Source organism: Oncorhynchus kisutch, unplaced genomic scaffold, assembly GCF_002021735.2.
Source record: "Oncorhynchus kisutch isolate 150728-3 unplaced genomic scaffold, Okis_V2 scaffold1623, whole genome shotgun sequence".
NCBI classification, from domain to species: domain Eukaryota; kingdom Metazoa; phylum Chordata; class Actinopteri; order Salmoniformes; family Salmonidae; genus Oncorhynchus; species Oncorhynchus kisutch.
In genome coordinates this window covers 1-20,516 of record NW_022263568.1, presented here as the reverse complement: position 1 = coordinate 20,516, position 20,516 = coordinate 1, and the positions used below count along the sequence as shown (strand labels likewise).

The 20,516-nt window shown below is 45.0% G+C and overlaps 1 protein-coding gene and 3 long non-coding RNA genes across 6 annotated transcripts in view; 2 read left to right on the top strand and 2 right to left on the bottom strand.

Annotated features, from left to right (window-relative positions):
* LOC116366973 (protein PELPK1-like) overlaps positions 1-15,802 on the top strand; it is a 28,427-nt gene extending 12,625 nt beyond the window's left edge. Inside the window, exons 1-3 of one of the 3 annotated variants that reach the window (XM_031818793.1) lie at positions 14,390-14,524; positions 14,615-14,670; positions 14,761-15,802. In XM_031818793.1, coding sequence (XP_031674653.1) covers positions 14,887-15,423 — 537 coding nt within the window. In that variant the 5' untranslated portion in view covers positions 14,390-14,524; positions 14,615-14,670; positions 14,761-14,886 and the 3' untranslated portion in view covers positions 15,424-15,802. Of the gene's footprint in view, positions 1-14,389; positions 14,525-14,614; positions 14,671-14,760 lie in introns of those variants that run through there. The other 2 variants (XM_031818792.1, XM_031818794.1) reach the window with 2 other exon arrangements.
* LOC116366974 (uncharacterized) lies at positions 314-2,181 on the bottom strand. Its single transcript, XR_004208333.1, has 3 exons — positions 2,048-2,181; positions 1,904-1,959; positions 314-1,805 (listed from the first exon to the last, which is right to left on the bottom strand). It is a non-coding gene; the product is annotated as an uncharacterized LOC116366974 (long non-coding RNA).
* On the bottom strand, positions 6,705-14,202 carry LOC116366975 (uncharacterized). Its single transcript, XR_004208334.1, has 2 exons — positions 14,015-14,202; positions 6,705-7,234 (listed from the first exon to the last, which is right to left on the bottom strand). It is a non-coding gene; the product is annotated as an uncharacterized LOC116366975 (long non-coding RNA).
* A 2,503-nt stretch (positions 15,803-18,305) lies between the features above and the next one.
* LOC116366977 (uncharacterized) lies at positions 18,306-18,773 on the top strand. The gene is made up of 3 exons (XR_004208336.1): positions 18,306-18,386; positions 18,475-18,530; positions 18,629-18,773. It is a non-coding gene; the product is annotated as an uncharacterized LOC116366977 (long non-coding RNA).
* Positions 18,774-20,516: the final 1,743 nt, after the last annotated feature.

The window sequence follows — 20,516 nt, the reverse complement described above, 5'->3', positions numbered from 1 at the left end:
ACTTCAGCGTCCCTGGGACAGGTTAGTGACAGGTAATGGGACGATGAGTTACACTGCAGTCACATTCTTTAGGCATTGGTGGTAAAAGGCAGATTACTGTAAAGCAAACAGCCTACACTAAGGGACAGGTAGTGTATGAACATATGAGGGAGCTCTGACAAGTTAGAAAACTTTAGAATTTGAACTACCAGAAACAAATCTGTTTAGACAAGTGTATAACAAAAACGCAAATTCCCTTTTACTCCAGGCCCACAGTCTGTTACCAAACAGCAAGCACATGGTAGGCAGAAGAGATTATATTTTAAGGACAAGGTTTTGAAAGTCAAATGGTTTATTGAGCAAATCATGCAAGAGTAGCAGGAACACCAGGCTAAATCAAAAGCATAACCGTAGAACCTAAAAGTGTGTCTGCAATATCGCTACATCAGAAGTCAATTTAGTCGTATGTTTATAAAAACGATTCATAACATTGTATCATCCACCTCTGTATACAATTTGCATGACGATGTACAAGTGAAGGAGATCCTCATTTCAAACAAGCGCATTAGTTCGCACATTTCCCCACCTCAGTTACCTTTACTGTGCCTCTAGCAGAAAAGGGTAACAGGGATAGTCCCTAGTTGAGTGGTATGGCCGTCTGTTCAAGGCTTGTCGCTTCTGCTGAGGCGCCGGGGCCGGACGCTTCTGCTGAGTGGCCTGAAGCTTCTGCTGAGTGGCCTGACGCTTCTGCTGAGGCGCCGGGGCCGGACGCTTCTGCTGAGGCGCCGGGGCCGGACGCTTCTGCTGAGGCGCCGGACGCTTCTGCTGAGGCGCCGGACGCTTCTGCTGAGGCGCCGGACGCTTCTGCTGAGGCGCCGGACGCTTCTGCTGAGGCGCCGGGGCCGGACGCTTCTGCTGAGGCGCTTCTGCTGAGGGGCCTGAAGCTTTTGCGGAGGGGCCTGAAGCTTCTGCCCCGGCGCCTGAAGCTTCTGCCCCGGCGCCTGAAGCTTCTGCCCCGGCGCCTGAAGCTTCTGCCCCGGCGCCTGAAGCTTCTGCCCCGGCGCCTGAAGCTTCTGCCCCGGCGCCTGAAGCTTCTGCTGAGGCGCCGGGGCCTGAAGCTTCTGCTGAGGGGCCTGAAGCTTCTGCTGAGGGGCCTGAAGCTTCTGCTGAGGGGCCTGAAGCTTCTGCTGAGGGGCCTGAAGCTTCTGCTGAGGCGCCTGAAGCTTCTGCTGAGGCGCCTAAAGCTTCTGCTGAGGCGCCTGAAGCTTCTGCTGAGGCGCCTGAAGCTTCTGCTGAGGCGCCTGAAGCTTCTGCTGAGGCGCCTGAAGCTTCTGCTGAGGCGCCTGAAGCTTCTGCTGAGGCGCCTGAAGCTTCTGCTGAGGCGCCTGAAGCTTCTGCTGAGGCGCCTGAAGCTTCTGCTGAGGCGCCTGAAGCTTCTGCTGAGGCGCCGGGGCCTGAAGCTTCTGCTGAGGCGCCGGGGCCTGAAGCTTCTGCTGAGGGGCCTGAAGCTTCTGCTGAGGCGCCGGGGCCTGAAGCTTCTGCTGAGGGGCCGGACTTCACACTTGACGTGGCATTGTGGCCAGTAGCTTCCGCTGACGTGGCATTGTGGCCAGTAGCTTCCGCTGACGTGGCATTGTGGCCAGTAGCTTCCGCTGACGTGGCATTGTGGCCAGTAGCTTCCGCTCACGTGGCATTGTGGCCAGTAGCTTCCGCTCACGTGGCATTGTGGCCAGTAGCTTTAACATTTGGACCAGACACCACACTTGCTTGGGCATAGGATCCAGTCGGTTCAGGTCCAGTGTAGGCAGGATGCCCATGAGCGTTACCTAGGAAACAAAGAGAACATTGTGGTAAAATGCCAGCCTTCATTTGGATCGGAACTAGACCTGTGATTTGACCTGAATTAGTGTAAACCAAAACGCACCTTTAAGTGTAAAACAAGTTATCCCTCCAATTAGCAGGCAACAAATCCAAGAAACACTACAAAACAGTCAGACAGTTAAACATAAATAACCAGTGAAGACTAAGACAAGGTAAACAAACCAGATGAACGCATTGAAAAACTAACCTCAAAGAGAGTCCAAAAGTCACAGCCATTTTAGTGATCAAAACCACAACAGTATTCAAGAACTAATTCTCGACAGCCTGCCAGAATATCCCTGTTGCTATGTCAAACAGCTGTTTTGGTTGCACCTCATAAAGGAATCCCAGACCCTTCTCACCTAACTGGCTAATTATGTACAGCTGTCAGCCAATGAACTTCATTTCCATTGGTTCAATTTCCCAAATGCGATTAGGTGCAGTCATCCGTTGACATATGGTGAACAACAGAGAGAGAATTGGACGACAAAAGAAAGAGACCAAATTCAGTTTTCACCAATCAGATCAGCTGTTTTGCCAGCAAAGGATCAGGATTGGGCTCCCTGTGTGGCTGGGACCAAACAGACTATGAGGTAGTTTGTGATTGCATCCAAACAGACTTCAGCCAATTTCCAAAGCTTAGACGTTGCTGAAGTCTGCAAGATCTTACATCGCCTTGATAGGTATTTTAAGTATCAGCTAACCACATCATATGTCAGAGGATGACACAGTTGATGATGTGGCACGCAACCATTGGTTGTAGCGTTGCCTCACCCTTAGCTGTAGAAACTGACCTATTGCTGGTTACACAGGGAGCCCAATTCTAATCGTTTTGAGCAATCGCATCAGATCTTTTCACATCAGATCTTAGTCAAAAGACTAATTAGTGGAAAAAAAATATCAGAATTGGGATGCCTTGGTAATGCAGCCTATGAGGGAGTTCAACTAACCTGAACCGCAGTGCACCGGTCTATTGAAGGTGATGTGAAAAGGCAAAAGCAGTGAGGGAGAAGCGCTCTTCTCAAATCGTACAGTTAGTGGTGTAATGGAGGATATACGCAGGTGTACCACTTTGTTTTCAATGGACATTTCGTGTACTCAATTCTTAACCCCCACTGATGTGTATCAAAGTAGGATAGTGGAGGTATATGCTGTATCAATTCATAAGGCTGATGGAACAGATCAGAATGTTAAGATCCAAATGTTGAAAAACTATTATTTCTTCACATTTTAAGTGCATGAATATGCACACGGTGGTAGGCCTATTCAGAATGTTCCAAAATGCAATGTCTTGACTGCCAACCCTCAGAAAACAGATCATCTAAACGTGGGGGAGTGGCCATCTTTTCCAAGGATCACCTTCAGTGCTCAGTTGTCTCCACAAAATCTGTGCCCAAATCTGGTAAGCCTATTCAGAATGTTCCAAAATGCACACCGCACCAGAGCAGGCTGGTGGGAGGAGCAATAGGAGGACGGGCTGATTGTAATGGCTGGAATGGCATCAATGGAACGGAGTCAAACATATCAAACATATTTGAAACTCTGTTCCATCAATTCCATTCAAGGCCATGAAAATAAGCCCATCCTCCTATAGCTCCTCTGCTGCACCTCACATTTGAGCAGTTTTATGTACAGATACTTGGACAGAGATGGTAATATCCATTATAGATCAGACACACCGGTAGGATTGTCTAATGTTTGCCTGCCAATTAGTATTTAGCACCTTCTGAACAGTGTCTGCAGTCAATCTCTTAGGGTCGGCAGTCAATCTCTTGACTGCCAACCCTCAGAAAACAGATCATCTAACAGATCATCTAATCATCCTGCTAGGTGACCTAAACTGGGACATGCTTAAACCACCTGACCAAGTCCTAAATCAATGGGACTCCCTACATCTTTCTCAGATTATCAGCAATACCACAAGGTATGACTCCAAACACCCAGAAAAGGCTACTCTCCTCGATGTCACCCTCACAAATAATCCTGATAGGTATCAGTCTGGTGTTTTCTGTAATGACCTTAGTAATCACCATTTTCGTAATGGCTGCTCTGTGAAACGACCTGTCCTGATTTGTCATAGACGCTTGCTAAAAAACTTTAATGAGCAAGCCTTCCTTCATGAACTGGCCTCTGTAAAATGGTATAGAATCAGCTTGATCCCCCCCTGTTGAAAACTCTAGGTCCTTCTTTTTTGATATTTTCAGTGTTATTGTTAACATAACAAGTGCAGTCAGATCAGTAGGCTAGTTTTTGTTTGTTGTTTTTAATTAAACCTTTATTTAACCAGATAGGCTAGTTGAGAACAAGTTCTCATTTACAACTGCGACCTGGCCAAGATAAAGCAAAGCAGTTCGACACATACAACAGAGTTTCACATGGAATAAACAAACATACAGAATAATACAGTAGAAAAAAATAAATATATATATATATATATATACAGTGTGTGCAAATGAGGTAAGATAAGGGAGGTAAAGGCAATAAAATAGGCCATGGTGGCGAGGCAATTATGATATAGCAATTAAACACTGGAGTGATAGATGTGCAGAAGATGAATGTGCAAGTAGAGATACTGGGGTGCAAAGAAGCAAAATAAATAAATGAATACAGTATGGGGATGAGGTAGATGGATGGGTTATGTACAGATGGGCTATGTACAGGTGCAATGATCTGTGAGCTGCTCTGACAGCTGGTGCTTGAAGTTAGTGAGGGAGATAAAGAGTCTCCAGTTTCAGTGATTTTTGCAGTTCGTTCCAGTCATTGGCAGCAGAGAACTGGAATGAAAGACGGCCAAAGGAGGAATTGGCTTTGGGGGTTACCAGTGAAATATAGATGATTAAGGAGTTGGCCAAACCAAATTATGATCTCCCTAGTTGAGTGGTCGGGCCATCTGTTCAAGGCTTGTCGCTTCTGCTGAGGCGCCGGGACCTGTCGCTTCTGCTGAGGCGCCGGGGCCATACGCTTCTGCTCAGGCGTCGGGGCCTCAAGTCAAAGTCAATTGGCGGATAGTCAGTTTTACGAGGGTGTTTGGCAGCATGAGTGAGGGATGCTTTGTTGCGAAATAGGAAGCCCATTCTAGATTTAATTTTGGATTGGAGATGCTTGCTACCATGGGAACATACACATGGACTGTGCTATGATTTGCAGTCACTCCCCTCTTTCTATGTCCTTTCTCTCTGTTTCTTTCATATTGATTCTGTACTGTTGAGGAAAGAGCTTGCAAGGAAGCATTTCACTATATCGTTTACACCCAGTGTCCCGTGGTGGTCAGACCTGGGTAGAAAAGGTTGTAGTTTTTCAAATGCTTAAAACTTGTTGAGGATAGGGGGCAGTATTTTCACTTTGGATGAATTACGTGCCCATAGTAAACTTTATCCTACTCTGTCCTAGATTGCTAATATATGCATATTATTATTACTATTGGATAGAAAACACTCTGAAGTTTCTAAAACTGTTTGAATTATGTATGGGAGTATAACAGAACTCATAGGGAAGGCAATCTTCTAAGCAAGAAGTGAAATTCTGAATGTGGGGCAACTTTGACATCGCACCCTCCTCTCCCAACAAGATATCGATCTGGTAGCACTTCCTACACCTTCCAGTAGATGTCCTCATTCAGTAGAAAGTGGAATGGAGCATTTGCTGTGAACTGTGACCGAATGGGAGGGGAAATAGTCAGTGTCCCGACAGAACGCCATTTTCCTGTGGCGCATTTCTCTGTGGGTGCTACCGCTGTTCCATTTGGCTCCAGCTGAAAACGTATGATCCGGTTGGAACGTTATTGGATATATATGATAATAACATCCTGAAGATTGATTCTCTACTTAGTTTGACCAGTTTATTTGACCTGGAATATATCTTTTGGAAGTTTTCGTGCGAGTTATCCTGTACCAGCAGTCAGTTTTTGGGCACGTGAGCTGAAAGTGCTAGCAAATGCAGCTACTTGGACACTAGTATTGGACATTATGGAACAAAACAACGATTTATTGTGGAACTAGGACTCCTTGCAATACATTCTGATGAAAGATCAAAGATAAGGGAATATTTATGATGTAATTTCGTATTTCTGTTGACTCCAACATAGCGGAGAAATACTTTTACGTCTGAGCGCCGTCTCAGATTATTGCAATGTTAGGCTTTTTCCGTAACGCTTAAAAGTAATCTGACACAGCGGTTGCATTAAGAACCAGTGTATCTTTAATTATATGTAGAACATGTATCTTTAGTCAAAGTTCATGAGTATTAACATTGTTAATGTTTGAAAGGGGGGGGGGGGGGGGGGGGTGGAGTTCCCTGAGGGGAACTACTTGCCATGACAGGTTTTAAAGTAGTTGAATATATATTTAAAAAATTTTAGGATCCCCATTAGCCGATGTCAGCTAGTCTTACTGGGGTCTGACACAAAAAAAATTATACTTGGCAATTTACATGTTTTAAATGTGTGTTTGTGCATCTCATTTACACATACACACAACCAGTAGGTCACATGTCAGTACAGACACACAACCAGTAGGTCACATGGGGGAGAGGCGTTGTGCCGTGAGGTTTTGTTTTGTTTTTTAAACCCGAGTTGCTGGTCTCTTGCACTATATGGAAGGGAGTTCCATCCAATCATGGCGCTATATAATACTGTGAGTTTAATTTGTTCTGGATTTGGGGACTGTGAAAAGACCCCTGGTGGCATGTCTGGTGGGGTAAGTGTGTGTGTTGACTATGCAAACAATGAGGAATTAAAACAAGAAATGCAGTCAACCTTTCCTCAACTACCAGAAACAAAGGTAAACAAATCTGTTTCCACAAGTGGTGTGATCCACAATCCCTTTTCCTCCAGACCCAGTCTGTCCCCAATCAGCAAACGTTTGGTAGACAGAAGAGAAACCCACATTTAAAAGACACATCATTTTGAAAGTCAAATTGTTTACTGAACAAATCATGCAAGAGTAGCAGGAACACCAGGCCAAATCAGATGTAAATTTTAGTCGTATGGTTATGAAAACAATTCATACCATTGTAGTGTTCACCCCTGTAAACAATTTGCATGACGATGCATAAGTTTCTTCAAATGGAGGCACAGCAACAGGGGAAAGACGATTAAGGAGTTGGGCAAACCAAATTATGATCTCCCTATCTAGCTTGTCGAGGGGTCGGGCCGTTTGTTCAAGGCCGGAGGCCGGCGGCCGCTTCTGCAGAGGTATGGTTGGCAGTTGCTTCAGCTGAGGCTCGGGCTGCTTCTGCAGAGGCATGGTTGGCAGTTGCTTCAGCTGTGGCATTTGGACCCTGCGTCACACTTGCCAGGGTATTGTGGCCAGTAGCTTTAGCATTTGGACCAGACACCACACTTTCTTGGGATATGGTTGTTCAGGTCCAGTGTAGGCAGGATGCCCATAAGCTTCACCTAGGAAACAAAGAATTACAGTAAAATGCCAGCCTTAAGCTATTGGAACTAGACTGTGATTTTAACTGAAGTAGTAATTATTGTCTCTCCCCCACGTGGAGGTTCGTGCTTTCTGATTGGCTCAATGTCAAGTTGTCAGACAAAGTCAGGTTCATCCGCACACAGCAGGTATGTATTTTGTTCTAGCAAGATAAGCAACGGCCTTCTACCGTGATAAGCACCAATCCCCACTCAGACAATGAATGCTAGACATTGAAAGAAAGTTGATTTGAACAACAAGAGAGCAAATATGAGTTTCTAAAATATTTCCCTCAACATTTCTATGGTTGTATTTTGACTTGGCTACTTTGAAGCAAGGTAAGACATGCCTCATAATATCAAGAAAAATGGTCCAGGTTTCAAACAATATAGCTTTGGTAAAGATAGACCTAACTGTCTTCTGGTAGATGGAAAGGCTTTCCCAAAAACATTCTCTATTATTATGTTCACCAGATAAAAAGTAGCCTATCAGATTGACCTGTTAGAATGATATCATGAATGATATCATCAATCCAGTGGCCTTTTGTTCTCATGTGTGTTACAGAAACACTGCTAACCCAACAACAGTACTAGGTACCTGTACTACAGAAACACTGTTAACCCAACAACAGTACTAGGTGCCTGTACTACAGAAACATTGTTAACCCAACAACAGTACTCTGTGCCTGTACTACAGAAACACTGTTAACCCAACAACAGTACTAGGTGCCTGTACTACAGAAACACTGCTAACCCAACAACAGTACTAGGTACCTGTACTACAGAAACACTGCTAACCCAACAACAGTACTAGGTGCCTGTACTACAGAAACACTGCTAACCCAACAACAGTACTAGGTGCCTGTACTACAGAAACACTGCTAACCCAACAACAGTGCTAGGTGCCTGTACTACAGAAATACAACTAACCAAACAGTGCTAGGTGCCTGTACTACAGAAACATTGTTAACCCAACAACAGTACTCTGTGCCTGTACTACAGAAATACAACTAACCAAACAGTGCTAGGTGCCTGTACTACAGAAACATTGTTAACCCAACAACAGTACTCTGTGCCTGTACTACAGAAATACAACTAACCAAACAGTGCTAGGTGCCTGTACTACAGAAATACAACTAACCAAACAGTGCTAGGTGCCTGTACTACAGAAACACTGCTAACCCAACAACAGTACTAGGTGCCTGTACTACAGAAATACAACTAACCCAACAGTACTCTGTGCCTGTACTACAGAAATACAACTAACCAAACAGTGCTAGGTGCCTGTACTACAGAAACATTGTTAACCCAACAACAGTACTCTGTGCCTGTACTACAGAAATACAACTAACCAAACAGTGCTAGGTGCCTGTACTACAGAAACATTGTTAACCCAACAACAGTACTCTGTGCCTGTACTACAGAAACATTGTTAACCCAACAACAGTACTAGGTGCCTGTACTACAGAAACATTGTTAACCCAACAACAGTACTAGGTGCCTGTACTACAGAAACACTGCTAACCCAACAGGACTAGGTGCCTGTACTACAGAAACACTGCTAACCCAACAACAGTACTAGGTGCATGTACTACAGAAACATTGTTAACCCAACAACAGTGCTAGGTGCCTGTACTACAGAAACACTGCTAACCCAACAACAGTACTAGGTGCCTGTACTACAGAAATACAACTAACCAAACAGTGCTAGGTGCCTGTACTACAGAAATACAACTAACCAAACAGTGCTAGGTGCCTGTACTACAGAAACATTGTTAACCCAACAACAGTACTCTGTGCCTGTACTACAGAAATACAACTAACCAAACAGTGCTAGGTGCCTGTACTACAGAAATACAACTAACCAAACAGTGCTAGGTGCCTGTACTACAGAAACACTGCCAACCCAACAACAGTACTAGGTGCCTGTACTACAGAAACACTGCTAACCCAACAACAGTACTAGGTGCCTGTACTACAGAAATACAACTAACCAAACAGTGCTAGGTGCCTGTACTACAGAAATACAACTAACCAAACAGTGCTAGGTGCCTGTACTACAGAAACATTGTTAACCCAACAACAGTACTCTGTGCCTGTACTACAGAAATACAACTAACCAAACAGTGCTAGGTGCCTGTACTACAGAAATACAACTAACCAAACAGTGCTAGGTGCCTGTACTACAGAAACACTGCCAACCCAACAACAGTACTAGGTGCCTGTACTACAGAAACATTGTTAACCCAACAACAGTACTCTGTGCCTGTACTACAGAAACATTGTTAACCCAACAACAGTACTCTGTGCCTGTACTACAGAAACACTGCTAACCCAACAGTGCTAGGTGCCTGTACTACAGAAACACTGCCAACCAAACAGTACTAGGTGCCTGTACTACAGAAACACTGCTAACCCAACAGTACTCTGTGCCTGTACTACAGAAACACTGCTAACCAAACAGTACTAGGTGCCTGTACTACAGAAACACTGCCAACCCAACAACAGTACTAGGTGCCTGTACTACAGAAACACTGCTAACCCAACAACAGTACTCTGTGCCTGTACTACAGAAACACTGCTAACCCAACAACAGTACTCTGTGCCTGTACTACAGAAACACTGCTAACCCAACAACAGTACTCTGTGCCTGTACTACAGAAACACTGCTAACCCAACAACAGTACTCTGTGCTTGTACTACAGAAACACTGCCAACCCAACAACAGTACTCTGTGCCTGCTCACTTGAATTAAAGGGTAACTACACAAAATAAATCTAATTTACATAGGATTTCCCCAGACCTTAAAGGTGGTCTGATTAAAAATAAAAAACCGTTTGTGTACTTCCAATGATGTTGTTTTTATATTAAGAAAGTGTGACTGAGAGCAAAAACATGAAAATAAAAAAATGACAATAGTAGGCCTACCAATACAGTATAGAGTGTTCACTCACTCCCCATTGTGAGTGAAAAGGCACTTTGGTGATACAATTATCACCTTCTGTTGACAGCCGTACAGCTTTCTCTAAACATTTTTATTTTGTTTTACATGTTGTGGTGATTGTCTTCAAAATTGCTTCCACGGGACTTAAAAAGCTAAATGAACATGACAAGACCTGAATGAACTGTAAAAGGCCTTGAAAATAAAAAGCTTGTGGTACGCTCAGTGCTCCATTGACACTTCACAGAGATACGCTTGTTTTTGTGACAAAGATTTTTTTTAAACAGCAATTTTGCATTAATATGAACAGCATATATTAAAATATTTACGTGGTGTGTCATTAAATCGATAACCATCTTACCTCTATATTGGTTTCTTCACGCATCGAGTCAACAGAAACAACCCTCTTTCTGGTAAGAAGAGGGGCGGGGGTGATCATAACAACATACAGGAACTGAAGTCTTTTTGTTCACATGACTTAGAATTCCAACACAATCAAATGTCGACCGCATTATCTACCAAGGGAATTCTCTTTGATTATAATCACAGCCGTATATACCCCCCCCCCCCCAAGCAGACACATCGATGGCCCTGAACAAACTTTATTTGACTTTATGCAAACTGGAAACCACATATCCTGAGGCTGCATTCATTGTAGCTGGGGAATTTAACAAGGCTAATCTGAAAACAAGACTCCCTAAATTGTATCAGCATATCGATTGCGCAACCAGGGCTGGTAAAACTCTGGATTATTGTTATTGAAACTTCTGCGACGCATATATGGCCCTCCCCCACCCTCCTTTTGGGAAAAGCTGACAACGACTCCATTTTCTTGCTCCCAGCCTACAGACAGAAACTAAAACAAGAAGCTCCCGTGCTCAGGTCTGTTCAACACTGGTCCGACCAATCTGATTCCACACTTCAAGACTGCTTCGATCAAGTGAATTGGGATATGTTCCGCATTGCGTCCTACAACAACATTGACGAATACGCTGATTCGATGAGCGAGTTCATTAGAAAGTACATTGATGATGCATATCAACGATTAAAACATTCCCAAACCAGAAACCGTGGATTGATGGCAGCATTCGTGAGAAACTGAAAGTGCAAACCACTGCTTTTAACCAGGGCAAGGTGACCGGAAACATGACCGAATACAAACAGTGGAGCTATTCCCTCCGCAAGGCAATCAAACAAGCTAAGCGTCAGTATAGAGACAAAGTAGAGTCGCAATTCAACGTCTCAGACACAAGAGGTATGTGGCAGGGTTTACAGTCAATCACGGATTACCAAAAGAAAACCAACCCCGTCGAGGACCAGGATGTCTTGCTCCCAGACAGACAAAATAACTTTTTTGCCCGCTTTGAGGACAATACAGTGCCACTGACACGGCCCGCAACCAAAACCTGCGGACTCTCCTTCACTGGAGCCAAAGTGAGTAAAACATTTAAACGTGTTAACCCTCGCAAGGCTGCAGGCCCAGACGGCATCCCCAGCCGAAATCCTCAGAGCATGCGCAGACCAGATGGCTGGTGTGTTTACGGACATATTCAATTAATCCTGATCCCAGTCTGCTGTTCCCACATGCTTCAAGAGGGCCACCATTGTCCCCGTTCCCAAGAAAGCTAAGGTAACTGAGCTAAACGACTACCGCCCCGTAGCACTCACCTCCGTCATCATGAAGTGCTTTGAGAGACTAGTCAAGGACCATATCACCTCCACCCTACCTGACACCCTAGACCCACTCCAATTTGCTTACCGCCCAAATAGGTCTACGGACGATGCAATCGCAACCATACTGCACACTGCCTTAACCGTTCTGGACAAGAGGAATACCTACGTGAGAATGCTGTTCATCGACTACAGCTCAGCATTTAACACCATAGTACCCTCCAAACTCGTCATCAAGCTCGAGACCCTGGGTCTCGACCCCGCCCTGTGCAACTGGGTACTGGACTTCCTGACGGGGCGCCCCCAGGTGGTGAGGCTAGGTAACATCTCCACCCCGCTGATCCTCAACACTGGGGCCCCACAAGGGTGCGTTCTGAGCCCTAAACCTAATCCTGTACTCCCTGTTCCCCCACGACTGCGTGACCATGCACGCCTCCAACTCAATCAAGTTTGCGGAAAACAACCTCACATTCAACGTCAACAAAACAAAGGAGATGATTGTGGATTTCAGGAAACAGAGGGAGCACCCCCCTATCCACATCGACGGGACAGTAGTGGAGAGGGTAGTAAGTTAAGTTCCTCTGCGTACATATCACGGACAAATTGAATTGGTCCAACCCCACAGACAGCGTGGTGAAGAAGGCGCAGCAGCGCCTCTTCAACCTCAGGAGGCTGAAGAAATTCGGCTTGTCACCAAAAGCACTCACAAACTTCTACAGATGCACAATCGAGAGCATCTTGTCGGGCTGTAACACCGCCTGGTACGGTAACTGCTCCGCCCACAACCGTAAGGCTCTCCAGAGGGTAGTGAGGTCTGCACAACGCATCACCGGGGGCAAACTACCTGCCCTCCAGGACACCTACACCACCCGATGTCACAGGAAGGCCATAAAGATCATCAAGGACAACATCCACCTGAGCCACTGCCTGTTCACCCCGCTATCATCCAGAAGGCGAGGTCAGTACAGGTGCATCAAGGCAGGGACCGAGAGACAGAAGCTGTTTTTCAATCTCAAGGCCATCAGACTGTTAAACAGCCACCACTAACATTGAGTGGCTGCTGCCAACATACTGACTCAACTCCAGCCACTTTAATAATGGAAATTGATGTAAAAATATATCACTAGCCACTTTAAACAATGCTACTTAATATAATGTTTACATACCCTACATTACTCATCTCATATGTATATACTGTACTCGATACCATCTACTGCATCTTGCCTATGCCGTTCTGTACCACCACTCATTCATATATCTTTATGTACATATTCTTTATCCCTTTACCTTTGTTTGTATAAGGTAGTAGTTTTGGAATTGTTAGGTTAGATTACTCGTTGGTTATTACTGCATTGTCCGAACTAGAAGCACAAGCATTTCACTACACTCGCATTAACATCTGCTAACCTTGTGTATGTGACAAATAAAATTTGATTTGATAGCGTTGGTAAATTCACTCTGGCTATCTACTCCGATTTCAGAGCACTCTCATCTGTGTGACAGAACGCAGAACAACTGATGCATTTACAAATGTGCAACATCTGCTGAATATGACCGATGTCAGTAAACGTAGACAACATAAGTCATTGTTTGTCAAGAACGCTATAGATAACATGTTAACAGCCTAACCAGCTCTGCTACACTGAGTAAAATGGTCAGTGAGGTGTTCTCTTGTTTCTGTCATTACACAGGCCACAAATAACAGCCTGATTAACTCTATGCAAAGGACATGTGTTGTGCTGCATGAGGCAAATGTTGTTCACTCCAGATATTGACAGGTTTTCTGATCCACGCCTCTACCTTTAAAAAAAAGTTCTGCCATCAACAGATATTTGTATTCCCAGTCATTTGAAATCTACAGATTAGGTCCTAATGAATTGATTTCAATTTACTGATTTCCTTAAACTAACTGTAACCCAGTAACATTTTTGAAATTATTGCATGTTGCATTGACAGTTTTGTTCAATATATAAAAGGGTAACTCTCAACCCCAATTTCAGCTTTTGCCCAACCCCCTAAAATAAAATAAAATGCATTCAGGTGAGAAGTAGTGCGTGGAGGGAAATGACTCATCAATACAGCATTCATTTTCGGTGAGGATAAACATAGTTGCACATGATCCCAACACTTGCTCACTAAAGCATACTTACCAGAAGTCCACTGGCATGATTTGATAATACAATGATGTGCATTGCAAGCAAATATGGTTCTGGACAGATAGCTTACAGTGATAAAACACTGCATTTCTGACATCTATTTCCCCTTGCAGTGTATGTTGGAATCCCCCATGGGGTACAAAACAAATCTTTGCAATTGGCTCAATCTGGAATGGGTGGGTAGAGTTCACTCTTTAAAACTGTCGGATTGGTCCATGATGTGTAAACTCCACCCTCCAGCAGACCAGTGCACACCAGCTGCATGAAATCAAGAGCACCTAATCGCAATTGGGAAAATGAACCAATTGAAATTAAGTTCATTGGTTGACACCTGTACATAATTAGTCATTCAGGTAAGAAGGGTCTGGGATTCCTTTATGAGGTGCAACCAAAACAGCTGTTAGACATTGCAACAGGGATATTCTGGCAGGGTGTCTGTCTAGCATTAGTTCTGAATACGGTTGTGGTTTTGATAACTAATATGGCTTTTGGACTCTCTTTGAGGTTAGTTTTTCAATGTATTCATCTGATTGGTTTACCTTGTCTTAAAGTGTTTACTGTTTATTTATGTTTAACTGTCTGAATGTTTTATAGTGTTTCTTGGATTTGTTGCCTGCTAATTGGAGGGATAACGTGCTTTACCCTTCAAGGTGCGTTTTGGTTCAAAGTAATTTAAATCACAGTCTAGTTCCAATGGCTTAAGGCTGGAATTTTACCACAATGTTTTCTTTGTTTCCTAGGTGACGCTTATGGGCATCCTGCCTGCACTGGACCTGAACCAACTGGATCCCAAGCAAGTGTGGTGTCTGGTCCAAATGCTAAAGCTACTGGCTACAATAGCCTGGCAAGTGTGACGCAGGGTCCAAATGCCGCAACTGCCAACCATGCCTCTGCAGAAGCGGCCGTCGGCCCCCGCGCCTCAGCTGAAGCAACTGCCAGCCATACCTCTGCAGAAGCGGCCACAGGCCCCCGCGCCTCAGCTGAAGCAACTGCCAGCCATACCTCTGCAGAAGCGGCTGGCCCCCGCGCCTCTGCTGAAGCAACTGCCAAACATACCTCTGCAGAAGCGGCCATCGAACCCCGCGCCTCAGCTCAAGCAACTGCCAGCCATACCTCTGCACAAGCGGCTGGCCCCCGCGCCTCAGCTCAAGCAACTGCCAGCCATACCTCTGCAGAAGCGGCCACAGGCCCCCGCGCCTCAGCTGAATCAACTGCCAGCCATACCTCTGCAGAAGCGGCTGGCCCCCGCGCCTCTGCTGAAGCAACTGCCAAACATACCTCTGCAGAAGCCGCCGTCAGCCCCCGCGCCTCAGCTGAAGCAACTGCCAGCCATACCTCTGCACAAGCGGCCGCAGGCCCCCGCGCATCTGCTGAAGCAACTGCCAGCCATACCTCTGCAGTAGCGGCCGCCGGCCCCCGCGCCTCTGCTGAAGCAACTGCCAAACATACCTCTGCAGAAGCGGCCGGCCTTGCACAGACGGCCCGACCCCTCAACAAGCTAGATAGGGAGATCATAATTTGGTTTGCCCAACTCCTTAATCGTCTTTCTCCTGTTACTGTGCCTCCATTTGAAGAAAAGGGCAAAGGTAATTGAGGTGAGGAATTATGCAAACTAATGCGCTTGTTTGAAATGAGGAACTCCTTCACCATACGACAAAAATGTACCTCTGATTTGGCCACTATTGCTGACACTTAGGTTGTACGGTTATGATTTTGATTTGGCCTTGTGTTCCTGCTACTCTTACATGATTTGTTCAATAAACAATTTGACTTCCAAAATGCCTTCTCTTTAAATGTGGGTTTCTCTTCTGCCTACCATATGTTTGCTGATTAGGGACAGACTGGGTCTGGAGGAAAAGGGATTGTGGATCACACCACTTGTGCAAACTCATTTGTTTACCTTTGTTTCTGGTAGTTGAGGAAAGGTTGACTGCATTTCTTTTAATTCCTCATTGTTTGCATAGTCAACATGCACACACTTAACCCACCAGTTATGCCACCAGGGGTCTTTTCACAGTCCCCAAATCAAGAACAAATGAAACGCACAGTGTTATAGAGCCATGATTGGCTGGAACTCCCTTCCATGTAGCGCAAGAGACCAGCTAACCGGCATTAAAAAACAAAGGAACCCCTCACGGCACAACGCCTCTCCCCCATGTGAACTACTGGTTGTGTGTATGTGTAACAGATGCACAAACACACTAATGCATTAACATATGTAAATTGCCGTTGCTAGGTAAAGCCCCGCCTTATCTCAGTTCACTGGTCACTGTAGCAGCACGCGCTCCAGCAGGTATATTTCACTGGTAACCCCCAAAGCCAATTCCTCCTTTGGCCACCTTTCATTCCAGTTCTCTGCTGCCAATAACTGGAACGAACTGCAAAAATCGCTGGAGACTCTTATCTCCCTCACTAACTTCAAGCACCAGCTGTCAGAGCAGCTCACAGATCATTGCACCTGTACATAGCCCATCTGTAAATAACCCATCCATCTACCTCATCCCCGAACTGTATTCATTTATTTATTTTGCTCCTTTGCACCCCAGTATCTCATTCATCTTCTGCACATCTATCACTCCAGTGTTTAATTGCTATATCATAATTACCTCGCCACTATGGCCTATTTTATTGCCTTACCTCCCTAATCTTACCTCATTTGCACACACTATATATATTTATTTTTTCTACTGTATTATTCTGTATGTTTGTTTATTAGATGTGTAACTCTGTGTTGTATGTGACGAACTGCTTTGCTTTATCTTGACCAGGTCGTAGTTTTAAATGAGATCTTGTTCTCAACTAGCCTACCTGGTTAAATAAAGGTATAATTAAAAACAAAAAACAAAAACTAGCCTACTGATCTGACGGCACTTGTTATGTTAACAATATCACTGAAAATATCAAAAAAGCATCTTCAACAGAGGGGATCAAGCTGATTCTATACCATTTTACAGAGGCCAGTTCATGAAGGAAGGCTTGCTCATGAAAGTTTTTTAGCAAGCGTCTATGACAAATCAGGACAGGTCGTTTCACAGAGCAGCCATTACGAAAACGGTGATCACTAAGGTCATTACAGAAAACACCAGACTGATACCTATCAGGATTATTTGTGAGGGTGACATCAAGGAGAGTAGCCTTTTCTGGGTGTTTGGAGTCATACCTTGTGGTATTGCTGATAATCTGAGATAATCCTCCCACCAGCCTGCTCTGGTGCGGTGTGCATTTTGGAACATTCTGAATAGGCCTACCACCGTGTGCACATTAATGCACTTAAAATGTGAAGAAATACTCGTTTTTCAACATTTGGATCTTAACATTCTGATCTGTTCCATCAGCCTTATGAATTGATACAGCATATACCTCCACTATACTACTTTGATACACATCAGTGGGGGTTAAGAATTGAGTACACGAAATGTCCATTGAAAACAAAGTGGTACACCTGCGTATATCCTCCATTACACCACTAACTGTACGATTTGAGAAGAGCGCTTCTCCCTCACTGCTTTTGCCTTTTCACATCACCTTCCGTAGACCGGTGCACTGCGGTTCAGGTTAGTAGAACTCCCTCATAGGCTGCATTACCAAGGCATCCCAATTCTGATATTTTTTTTTCACTAATTAGTCTTTGACTAAGATCTGATGTGAAAAGATCTGATGTGATTGCTCAAAACATTAATAATTGGAAAAAAGATTAGAATTGGGCTCCCTGTGTAACACAGCAATAGGTCAGTTTCTACAGCTAAAGTGAGGCAACGCAACAACCAATGGTTGCGTGCCACAACATCAACTGTGTCATCCTCTGACATATGATGTGGTTAGCTGATACTTAAAATACCTATCAAGGCGATGTAAGATCTGGCAGACTTCAGCAACATCTAAGCTTTGGAAAGTGGCTGAAGTCTGTTTGGGACGCAATCACAATTGCTGGCAAAACGGCTGACCTGATTGGTGAAAAGACCAATTAGTGGGAACAAGATCAGAATTTGGCAGCTACAGACGACTGAACATGTATGAAATGTAATATGCGTTCATCAATTGTCTGTTTTTTTGTAAGTTGTTGAACTGAATTTGGTCTCTTTCTTTTGTCGTCCAATTCTCCCTCTGTTGTTCACCATACGGCAACAGATGACTGCACCTAATCGCATTTGGGAAATTGAACCAATGGAAATGAAGTTCATTGGCTGACAGCTGTACATAATTAGCCAGCCAGGGTAGAAGGGTCTGGATTCCTTTATGAGGTGCAACCAAAACAGCTGTTAGAAATAGCATCCGGGATATTCTGGCAGGCTGTCGAGAATTAGTTCTTGAATACTGTTGTGGTTTGATCACTAAAATGCCCTGTGACTTTTGGACTCTCTTTGAGGTTAGTTTTTCAATGCGTTCATCTGGTTGGTTTACCATGTCTTAAGTGTTCACGGTTATTTATGTTTAACTGTCTGACTGTTTTGTAGTGTTTCTTGGATTTGTTGCCTGCTAATTGGAGGGATAACTTGTTTTACACTTAAAGGTGCGTTTTGCTTTACATTAATTCAGGTCAAATCACAGGTCTAGTTCCGATCCAAATGAAGGCTGGCATTTTACCACAATGTTTTCTTTGTTTCCTAGGTAATGCTCATGGGCATCCTACCTACACTGGACCTGAACCAACTGGATCCTATGCCCAAGCAAGTGTGGTGTCTGGTCCAAATGCTAAAGCTACTGGCCAAAATGCAACGTCAGCAGAAGCTACTGGCCACAATGCCACGTCCAGCAGAAGCTACTGGCCACAATGCCATGTCAAGTGTCAAGTCCGGCCCCGGCGCCTCAGCAGAAGCAACAGGCCCCGGCGCCTCAGCAGAAGGCAACAGGCCCCGGCGCCTCAGCAGAAGCAACAGGCCCGGCGCCTCAGCAGAAGCAACAGGCCCCGGCGCCTCAGCAGAAGCAACAGGCCCCGGCCTCAGGCCGTAGCGTCCGCCACGGCGCTCAGCAGTACGACGGCCCGGCGCCTCAGCATAAGCGACAGGCCCCGGCGCCTCAGCAGAAGCGACAGGCCCCGGCGCCTCAGCAGAAGCGACAGGCCCCGCGCCCTCGTCAGCAGAAGCTACTGGCCACAATGTCACGTCAGCAGAAGCTACTGGCCACAATGCCACGTCAGCATAAGCTACTTGCCACAATGCCATGTCAAGTGTAAAGTCCGGCCCCGCGCCTCAGTAGAAGCAACAGGCCCGGCGCCTCAGCGGTAGCGTCCGGCCCCGGCGCCTCAGCGGAAGCAACAGGCCCCGGCGCCTCAGCGAAGCAACAGGCCCCGGCGCCTCAGCTGAAGCAACAGGCCCCGGCGCCTCAGCAGAAGCAACAGGCCCCGCCCGGCGCTCAGCAGAAGCAACAGGCCCGGCGCCTCAGCAGAAGCAACAGGCCCCGGCGCCTCAGCAGAAGCGCAGGCCCCGCGCCTCAGCAGAAGCGACAAGCCTTGAACAGACGGCCCGACCTCTCAACTAGGGAGATCATAATTTGGTTTGGCCAACTCTTTAATCGTCTTATCCCTGTTACCTTTACCCTTTTCTGCAAGAGGCACAGTAACTGAGGTGGGGAAATGTGTGAACTAATGCGCTTGTTTGAAATGAGGATCTCCTTCACTTGTACATCGTCATGCAAATTGTATACAGAGGTGGATGATACAATGTTATGAATCGTTTTTATAAACCTACGACTAAATTGACTTCTGATGTAGCGATATTGCAGACACACTTTTAGGTTCTACGGTTATGCTTTTGATTTAGCCTGGTGTTCCTGCAACTCTTGCATGATTTGCTCAATAAACCATTTGACTTTCAAAAACCTTGTCCTTAAAATATAATCTCTTCTGCCTACCATGTGCTTGCTGTTTGGTAACAGACTGTGGGCCTGGAGTAAAAGGGAATTTGCGTTTTTGTTATACACTTGTCTAACAGATTTGTTTCTGCTAGTTTGTTCTAAAGTTTTCTAACTTGTCAGAGCTCCCTCATATGTTCATACACTACCTGTCCCTTAGTGTAGGCTGTTTGCTTTACAGTAATCTGCCTTTTTTCCACCAATGCCTAAAGAATGTGAATGCAGTGTAACTCATCGTCCCATTACCTGTCACTAACCTGTCCCAGGGACGCTGAAGTTTCTCCTTGACCTTATTCAGAAAATTAAATCAACTTGACACATTCTGACTGTTCTACAATGTTGGTCTGGCCAGACACATGGATGCAATCATATGCGTGCATTTATTTCAGCTGTGAAAAGTTACTCGAAGTCGTTCAGACATTCCTTATGTCAACTCCAATGTGGTCTTCTGCACAATCCATTTCTACACTACCACAATGAGGTTGCACTCGCAGAAGCCCCTGACAGGAACTTCATAGATTTTATAAAGGTGCTCTTAAGCTCTCACTTTGTACACCATTATCTAGAGACATAAATATGAATTTGTTCTTAAGCCTGGCTGGTGACTTGCTTTTTTTTTTTTTTTTCCAACAATTTCAAGAAACAC